This window comes from Aegilops tauschii, chromosome 3, assembly GCF_002575655.3.
Source record: "Aegilops tauschii subsp. strangulata cultivar AL8/78 chromosome 3, Aet v6.0, whole genome shotgun sequence".
Classification (NCBI taxonomy): Eukaryota; Viridiplantae; Streptophyta; class Magnoliopsida; order Poales; family Poaceae; genus Aegilops; species Aegilops tauschii.
This window is the reverse complement of record NC_053037.3, coordinates 397202390-397212254: the sequence shown is the minus strand read 5'-3', so window position 1 is coordinate 397212254 and position 9865 is coordinate 397202390. Positions and strand designations below refer to the sequence as shown.

At 50.3% G+C, this 9865-nt stretch overlaps 1 protein-coding gene across 1 annotated transcript; it reads left to right on the top strand.

The window, feature by feature from the left end:
- The first annotated feature begins 5036 nt into the window (after positions 1-5036).
- LOC141042975 (uncharacterized) lies at positions 5037-5957 on the top strand. Its single transcript, XM_073511889.1, has one exon. The coding sequence runs from the start codon at positions 5037-5039 to the stop codon at positions 5955-5957; it is 921 nt and encodes a 306-aa protein (XP_073367990.1).
- The last annotated feature ends 3908 nt before the right edge of the window (positions 5958-9865 follow it).

The following is a 9865-nucleotide window of genomic DNA, read 5'->3' as shown; positions in this document are numbered from 1 at the left end:
TCGACGACCGCTGTCAGCATCATCCCCGAGGCACTGCTCTGCTCATGCAGCATCTTCCAGCCGGCGGCCTCCTCCTCCTTCTCGGCGAGCGCCTTGAGGAGCTTCGCATTGTCACCCATGAGGTGCTCGACGAGGTCGGTTGCCTTGTCAACCGAGGCATCCCTGATCTCGAGTAGCTTGATCAAGCCGTCGACCAGCTCCTGCTGCTTAATGAGGCCAGCGAGAATGTCGTCATCGCCGGCGAAGGACTTCAGCAACGCCAGCTCGTCACGATCACCGATGCAGTGAGTGTGCTTGTTAGAGCCCTTGCGTGCCCGTGAGAGCTCGTTCGAGGGCTCCACGGCGCGCTGGGACATCTCTATTGCGGCTGCCGCTTCACGTCAGGACCTCTCTAATGCTTCTGCAGCCTTGGTCTTTACTGCCTGGTTAAATGTCCACCTAAAACTCCTCCTACTGGTCATGGCGGAACTACTTGACAGGAAAGACCAGTTTTGTGGGTGATGAGGAGAGGAATTGTGAAGTAATTTTTGAGTGGGTAGTTTTTATAGCCCGGTGCTAAGTGTGAACACATATTAGTTTGATAGGTGTCAACAGATTTGCAATTACTTATTGCGTTGTAATCTGCAATGTGACGAGAAACAAGGTCAAAATTTATTGATGGTTCTGGGCCTACAAAGCCTGTTTCTGTTGTTCTGGCTCATCGCAAACAGTTCTTTTGGATCAACTGTATGCCATGCATCGGAAGCCCGAAACATGGGCCCGCGTTCTCGGATGTACGTGTACGTGTCTACCCACTATCACACACGGTCAAGATATCACCATCGTGTCCTATGGATGCGCCGCCGCGCCTCCCACGGGGTGCGAGAAGGTTGACCACGTGGCTGCTCGCCGTTGAGGCGGCCGTGGCACGCTCTACTCGCGCCCGTCCGCGCGTTTTGCTTGCCATTGAGGTGGCCGCGGCGCGCTCTGCTCTGGCGTCCCTGCGCGCACTCTGCTTGCCGTTGAGGCAAATTTACAATGGCAACGGTTAATAATTGCCTTACATATTCAGGATAATTTAAAATGCCACATGCGGCAAGGCCCAAAACACTCACGACCTACATATGCATCCAATTATAATAAAGTATAGGCTAAAAGTCTGAGCTGGCGGCCTTCCGATGACGGTCTTCTCGGACTCCATGATCAGCATAGCACCTTACGGCCGTTCATTCCAAGTACCCTGACCCGCCTCCGCCTACGGAGCTGCTGGCACTGGGAGGCTCTTGGGGCTGCTGGGCCTCTTTCAGAAGAGCTTGACAGCGTGCAATCGCACGCATGATATATATCTCCGTGAAACCGCTCCATTTCCATGTCTCTGGCCTGGTAGCAAATTCCGTCCATCACCTGGATCCTCAAGATATCACGTTGGCGATGTTCTACTTCCTCCGGGACGTCAACTCCGCCAAGGATGCGCTAGAGCCTGGCCACCACATCATCAGGATCGAGGTTGACACGGCCGCCGCGGGCAATGATGAAGTCGCAGGCTGCCTGTGTCTTGACTGAATCGCAGAGGTCCTCTGCCCATTCCCTGCGGGGCATCAGGATCTCGATGAGCACTGGTGACGGCAGCTCTTCGGGTGGGTCATCGATCATGCCGCCGAGCAGCTCTAGATCTTTTGCACGATGGATGGCAAACTGCTCATCACACCTCCTCTGCAATATGACAATTTTGCGCCCAAGGACTGTCACGCCGATATCACTGCCCATGGGCCATGGTGCCTGCACAGGCCAATGAAGCTCTTGCTCCCCGACCTACTCCGGCTCGTTCTCCTTGCCGAAGATGTAGCGCAGGTAGGGGTCGACGTCGAAGCTTTGGTCATTGCCTGGCATGCTTGGAATAACTAATGGTAGATGGGTGAGGACTAGATCTGCGCAGAGTGTCGCGACGGTGCGTTGCCGCCTGGGTTATATGTAGCAAGCCATTAGCCCGTGGCGGGAAACCGATGAGGGAAGAAGCGTGGATTTTACAATTCACCCATGTGGAGCGCGGGAAGCATTTGCTAGAGCGCGGGAAGACTAAGTGGAGCACACACACAACCCGAATACCGTATGCGGTGCTACATGTTAACATAAGGAAACGTATGTGTAACTTACTCATCATCGCACACGAGTACTCGCAGACGCAGCGTGTGCGATACTTCTAGCCACCGCAAGCAACTAGTTTGCATTTTTCAAAGTTTTTTATACAAACAGAATCGCACACGAACTAACTATAGTAACCGTCTATGTTATAATTTCTCATCACAAACAGTTCATCCGAGTGGGCTATTTGCTGCGTATCACACACATCTTGTTTACACGAATTGTTTGTGTTGTTTTGGCTCATCGCAAACAGTTCATCTATGTGAACTGTATGCCGCATATCACACACATCTTGTTAAGTTGGACTGTTTCTGTTCTCTTCCCTATCGAAAATAGTAAGTCCGAGTGAACCCTATGCCGTATATCACACACATCTTGATCTGGCTGACCGTTTCTGTTGCATTCCCTAATAGCACACAGTTCATCGGAGCGAACTGTATGCCGTATATCGCACACACATTGATATGGCTGCCCGTTTCTGTTGTTTTGCCTCATCGCAAACAGTTCTTCTGGATCAACCTTATGCCCCGCATCGCACATGTAACTAAAATATGAACCGTGTTTGATGTCTCCGCCATCGCAAACATTTTGCATCTTTTTCGACGGCTTTTTACATCCCCGTTTGCGATTAATGCATCGCACACAGTTTCGTCCAAGGGTATCTGGTCGTAGTGTCGCATTAGCAGCATCCTGCAGTAGTGAACTCATGAGCAACAGAGTTCGGATTCCGCCTACAAACAGAGATAGTAAACTTAGAGAACTAGAGCTTCAACTGGTTTTTCATGTCTTCGATAACAGTCCCGTACGCCGAGGAGTCCGACTTGCGCAGTTCCAGGGCTTCAGCTAGGAGTTGCCAATCAGTTTCAAATTCCGCTCGACCCGTACCAAGATCTGCATCCATATTGATCGCATGCGACATAGAAGCAGCTTTGGCAGCAAAGGCATCATTGATGTTCTCCATCCTCCCTGTGTGAGCGCGTACGAGACGACCATCAGCCGTCCTCACCGCCACATCCCAACCTACATGATGCTGTCCCGCCACAAAAGAGCCATCGACATTTATCTTATACTCAGACTCCACGGGAGGGCGCCAACTGTCCGGCGGGGGTTCCGTGGCCTTGCCAAAAAATTGCATGTATTCAAGAACGTTACTCCTCGTCCTTCTCGCCACATCTGCAGATGGACTCGGCATCTTTCCTTCTCTTAGCTTATTTCAATTGGACCACCATAGCCACCAGAAAGTAAGCACATACAACCGCTTCTTTACATCTAGCTCCCAAAGAAAACCAAGCATTGCATGAACAGACGTAATTCTCTCCAGCTCAAGGCGTTCCTTCTCTATGGCTAAATCCCTCCAAACCTCCTTCATTGATTTGCACTTAATAAACAGGTGTGCCCCATCCTCATCAGCCTTTCCACAGAACAAGCACTTTGTGTCCGTAATTGGAATTCCTTTCCAGGCAGCGTTTGTGCGAAAGGCTAGGGCTTCATGCTTGAGCCTCCAAGCGAACATCTGGATGTTCTTCGGGAACGGTAATTTCCACAAGCGCTTCCATGAATCATCCTTGGTCTTGTCCAAGTTACCAGGGTTACTATCACTCCCACCAGCTCCCGCATCAACCTTAATCTGTTCAGTTGTACATGGAGTTTGTAGGCACTTTTGACCGAATGAACACCCTTGCTATCATAGTATTTTCTCGCTTCATCTGCGCCATCTCTCATGAACAGTAACCTTTTTTATCGTGACTCTCGGATCACAAGAATTTACAAAAAGCATTGAGGTCGCGTATCGAGGTAGTGTAGAAAGATTAGATAAGTCACCGCTAAAATTCTCGCAATTCGGACGCAAATTGGGGAGCTTTGGGCGTTTAGATCGTTGCCACATATGTAGAAATCAACATAGTGGCTAGATGAACCGGTACTCTAGGGTTTGGCGACTACGGGGTGATGGCCTGCCGCCGCCACCACGCACGTCCATTGCCGGCGAGGACGGCACCAGCTCCGCACGGGGAACCTACCCCCGGGTCGGACATGTTGCGGCTCAGTCCGCCAGCGCGGCTCCGTCCGCATCTGCGGCTTCGTCCGCCAGCGCGGCTCCGTCCGCCACTGCGGCATCGTCCGCCAGCGCAGCTCCGCCCGCCTGTGAGGCTTCGTCCGCCAGCGCGGCAGCGTCCACTATCGTGGCTCCGTCCGCCGCTACGGCAGCATGCGCCAGGTCTGCAAATTTGAGGAGATCTCCACAGGAGGTGGATGAGATTAGGGGATGCCAATTCCAGTCAGAGGGAAGTGACCATCCAGATGGAGCAGAGTTGGGAACAGAGGTGGGAAGGGCTCGCAGCAGTTTATGTGCAGAAGGTGTGCAGTTTGATCCCGGTGGCTCAGTCAGGACTCCTTGTGCCTTACTGACGCCACCGTCGCACAGGACGACATTTGCAGCAGCAATGAACGGATTGGTGTGGAATTGTCGGGGAATCGGCGGCTCCCGGACAGTTCGTGACCTTGTGACCCTCAATCAAGTACACCATCCTCGCTTTATCTTCTTATGTGAGACTAGACAAAGCAAAGATAGAGTTCAGCGACTGCATAACCGGCTTGGTCTGAAAGGCTTTGCTGGTGTGAGTAGTGAAGGGCTAAGTGGAGGATTAGCCCTCTTCTGGGATGAGCACTTGTATGTGGAGATAAAAGAGGCTAATCAGAGATACATTGACGCACACATTGGTACAACTCCGGGCAATGTGACATGGCGATTAACTTGTGTGTATGGCGAGCCCAGGGTGGAGAATAGATACCTTATGTGGGATAAAATGCGGGAGCTTAAAGCAAAGTCAGACTTACCATGGACTGTTGTTGGCGATTTCAACGAGGCTATCTAGCAGTTTGAGCACTTCTCCCTCACTCGCCGCGCCGAGAGCCAGATGGAGGCCTTTCGTGGAGCTCTGGATGATTGTGCACTCACTGATCTTGGATTTAGAGGCGTCCCTTTCACTTATGATAACAAACGTGCCGGCAGAAAGAATGTCAGAGTACGACTCGATCGGGTCGTCGCGAATGATGTTTGGCGGGATATTTTTCCGGATGCCTCGGTGGAACATATTGTAACATCTTGCTCTGATCATTGCCTCCTGCTAGTCCGGTTCCATGCTGAACAATTGGTACAGAACAAGAAAAGATGCAGGCAATATGAGATCTTTTGGGAGAGAGCTTCAGAACTACCCGAGATAATTGAACAGGCGTGGGCTGCTGCTGGTGATAAAAGCGATCTAGAGGCCATACAAAATTGTCTCAGCAACATCATGAAGTCATTACAAGGTTGGAGCAGCCACAAATTTGGCAATATTTTAAAAGAGCTAAAGGAGGTGCGCACTGAATTGGAAGAGCTATTAAGCAGTGGTGCTGATAGTGCCAAGGTTCGTGTGGTGCAAGATAAGCTGAATGAGCTGCTGTACAAAGAAGAGATGTTGTGGCTTCAAAGGTCAAGAATTAATTGGCTTAGAGAAGGCGACCGGAACACTAAGTTCTTCCATGGGAAAGCTGTATGGCGAGCTAAGAAAAATAAAATCACAAAGCTAAAAGATGCAAACGGGAATTGGATATCTTCCCCAGCCGAGCTGGAATCTTTGGCTACCGCTTATTTCCATGACCTCTTTACTCGTGATGCCAACCTTAATTCGGAGGAAATTGTCGCATTATTTGAGAACAAGGTCTCGGTGGAGATGAATGAGATGCTATGCCAGGAGTTCACGGACAGAGAGATTTCAGATGCGCTGTTTCAAATAGGGCCCTTAAAGGCACCTGGCACAGATGGTTTTCCTGCGAGGTTCTATCAACGAAACTAGGGCATTATGAAAGAACAAGTTATCGCAGCAGTAAAGATTTTCTTCGCCACAGGAAAGATGCCAGCTAATATTAATCACACTGCCATTGTCCTAATACCCAAAGTGGATCAACCAATGACACTCAAAGAGTTCCGGCCCATAAGTCTTTGCACAGTGCTATATAAAGTGATTGCTAAGTGTTTGGCAAACAAATTGAGACCCATTTTGGGAGAGATTATTTCCATCAACCAAAGTGCATTCGTTCCTGGGAGATTGATCACGAACAACGCGCTAGTGGCTTTCGAGTGTTTCCACTTCATTGAGCAAAATAAAAATCCGGAGAAAAACTTCTGTGCATATAAGATTGATCAAAGGCGTATGACCGTGTGGACTGGGGTTTCTTGGAGAATGTGATGAAAGGCCTAGGTTTCGCTCACTGGTGGATCGAGTGGATCATGTCATGTGTAACATCGGTGAGTTATTCTGTCAAACTTAATGGAACCTTGCTGGATTTGTTCCTCCCGACCCGTAGTCTGCGCCAAGGAGATCCCCTATCTCCCTTTTTATTCCTATTTGTGGCAGATGGATTGTCTGCGCTGCTCCAAAGGGAGATCAATAATAGTCAGATAGTTCCATTAAAAGTGTGCCGTAGTGCCCCTGGAATATCACATTTGCTCTTCGCCGATGATACACTGCTATTCTTCAAGGCAGAGGTGGATCAAGTAGTACGCGTGCAACAAGTTATTAATTCATATGCTCAAGGGACGGGTCAGCTTGTTAACCTCGACAAGTGCTCTCTAATGTTTGGAAAATCATGCCCGGCTGATGCTCAGGAAGGAATTAAAGCAGCGTTGCAGGTTACCCAGGTGGAGTTTGAGCCTAAGTACCTAGGCTTGCCGACACCGGAGGGGAGAATGACTCGAGGTAAATTCCAAAGCATACAAGCGAAAATGGTGAAGAGGATAGTGTTATGGGGCGAGGGCTCTCAGGGAGGGAAAGAAGTTCTAATTAAGGCAGTCGCCCAAGCACTTCCCACGTTTCTAATGGGTGTTTTCAAGCTTCCTGGCGGCTTATGCGAGGATTTAACAAAGATGATACGAAAATTTTGGTGGGGGCGGCACAGGGACAGCGGCGTACTCACTGGGTGTCATGGGACATTATGCTAAGGCCCAAATCACATGGCGGCATGGGATTCCGAGATATGAAACTTTTTAATCAAGCGCTGCTAGCCAAGCAGGCATGGAGGCTAATTGAGAACCCCCAGAGCTTATGTGCGCAGGTGCTCAAGGCGAAATACTACCCTAACGGGTTCTTGGTGGATACGGTCTTCACCGGCAATGCGTCCTCAACCTGGCAAGCCATTGAATATGGGCTGGAGCTCCTTAAGAAAGGGATTATCTGGCGTATCGGTAACGGCTCCCAAGTCCGTATATGGTGTGATCCTTGGATCCCTCATGATCAGTCCCGGCGACCAATGACTCCGAAGCGACGCTGCCGACTCAAGTGGGTTTCTGATCTCCTCAATACAGATGGTACATGGAACAATGACCTCCTGCGGCAGCATTTTTATCAGCCAGATATATATAGCATCCTTCAGATCAAGACCTCGAACAGGCTAGAAGCTAACTTCCTTGCGTGGCATCCGGACAAACATGGCTGCTTTTCTATACGGAGTGCCTATTACCCGAGGCTTCACGAACGCATGGAGGCGCAGGACTGTGGTGCGTCGAGTATTCGGCCGGACGGACGGCGGCCAGTCTGGGACCTAATCTGGAAGAACGGGGCACCAGCGAAAGTACGTGTATTTGCATGGAGTGCTGCTCGTGAGTCCCTAGTGACTCAAGCTACCAAGAACCGCATGCATATGGAGCAAGATCCTACATGTGTACTATGCGGCCATGCGGTGGAGGATGTACATCATGCCTTGATACAATGCCCCCATGCAGCGGCACTCTGGGCAGCCATGAGAGACTACTGGGACCTCCCGACCATAGAAGACCTGCGTGATGCCGAGCCCGAATGGCTGTTTCGTCTGCTTGACAACCTGTCTGATGTACAGAGGTTGGCTTCCATGATGATCATGTGGAGGATTTGGTATGTGAGGAATGAGATCACTCATAATAAACCACCGGTTCCGATCGAGGCTTCGCGCAGATTTCTCACGAGCTATATCACGTCTTTGCTTGCGATACAGCAGCACCCGGAGGCGGATTTGACAAAAGGAAAGCAGGTGATTGACCTCTCAGGAAGCATGCCGAAGAGCACACATGCAATAACAGTAGCGCCGCACTGGGAGGTTCCCGATGCAAACCATGCAAAACTTAATATTGATGGCGCTTTTGTTAAGGAAAATGGCACGGCTGGGGCTGGCATGATTTTACGTGATCATGAAGGTGATGTCATCTTTGCCGCGATACGGGTCCTTTTTAACTGTGGTGATCCCTTGGAAGCCGAGATGGCAGCACTGGATGAAGGACTACAACTTGCTCTCCACTGGACTAACCTGCCATTGTTGTTGAAACGGATTGTGGCGAGCTATTAAAGATGGTGCAGTCGAAAGATAAAGACCGGTCGAGGTATGCGTACCGAGTTAATGAGATCAGAAGAGTTCTGGCTCAAGAAGGGAACATTAGTCTAGCTAAGATCAGCAGGCACGCAAATCTGGCGAGCCACACCCTAGCTTGTATGGGTCGCTCGCAACAGCGCACGGCATGCTGGCTCCGGAATTTCCCTAGGGAGATAGCTAGCATTGTCGAATCTGAATGTAATCATCATAGTTGATCAATGAAAAGTTCCCTTCCCGTAAAAAAAAAAGATAAGTCACCGCTAAAAAACAGATAAACCATGCGGAAGGCATGCTGATGTACTATTTCAAGACTCAAACAAATGTGACAAGATTTCAAATAAAACATGGGGAGTTGTTAGACGTTGGGACTTGTGATGTGTTTGATTAGCACCGTAGCTGCCTCACTTAAGAAAAAGCCAAGAGTTCCTCGGCATCCCGCTGGCGCCGGAGCCGGTCCGCCTCGTCTTCGGTGGCCTTAGGGCCATGACGGTGCGGTGGATCTCAACCCTTACCGGCGGGCTTTTGAGTTTTGTTAGAGTTTTGTCCTTCTCAGGAAGACGAGACGGGGGCGGCTTCCTGAAGATGAAATAAAGTTCTCCCCACCTAGCCCCCATCTCAGTGGTGTGTCTAGCGTCGCCCGTGGACCTGTGGAGGTATGTCTCCGGCAGATCTGTTCTTGGTGGATTTGCATGGATCTGGTCGTAATTCGGCTACGTTCGTGTGTCTTCAAATTGGATCATTCCGATCTACGGTTCTCTTCATCAGCGGTGGTTGCTGTTCTGCTGTGTTGGTCCTATGGGGCTTTAGCATGACGACTTTCCGACTGTCTGCTACAACAAGATTTGCCCGACTCCAGCAAGGGAGGGGCAATAAGGGTGACGCGTCTTCGGCTCGCTCCAGTGCTTGTAGTCGTCGCTAGGTGGTCTACGGATCTGGATGCATTTTTATTACTTTTGGTGTTTGTTGTACAACCATGATTGGAGATGAATATATTGAAAGTTTTCTCGCAAAAAGGTGGGGAATTAGCCGCTAGATAGCTTGATGTATCGAATGAGTCCCTTCAAACTGGTTGGGAATGCCACTTTTTTTTAATGTAAAAAGGGGTTTCCCTCGATTTTTATTAATAGAAACTGCAGTTATAGGCGCCGGTCGACCACCGACCGGCGCACAACCATCCGATTTCGTCCGCTTGAGCCGTTAGATTGCATCTTCCACCCCCGTTTTCAGCTCCCCTCCCCTAGCGCGGCGACACACAACACTTCCAGCGCGTCCTTCCCTCGTCGTCGTGTAGCCTCACCTCCTCCAGACCCCCCGCCCCGCCGACGCGGCGGCGCCACCCCGCACATACATCAGACCCGTCCTC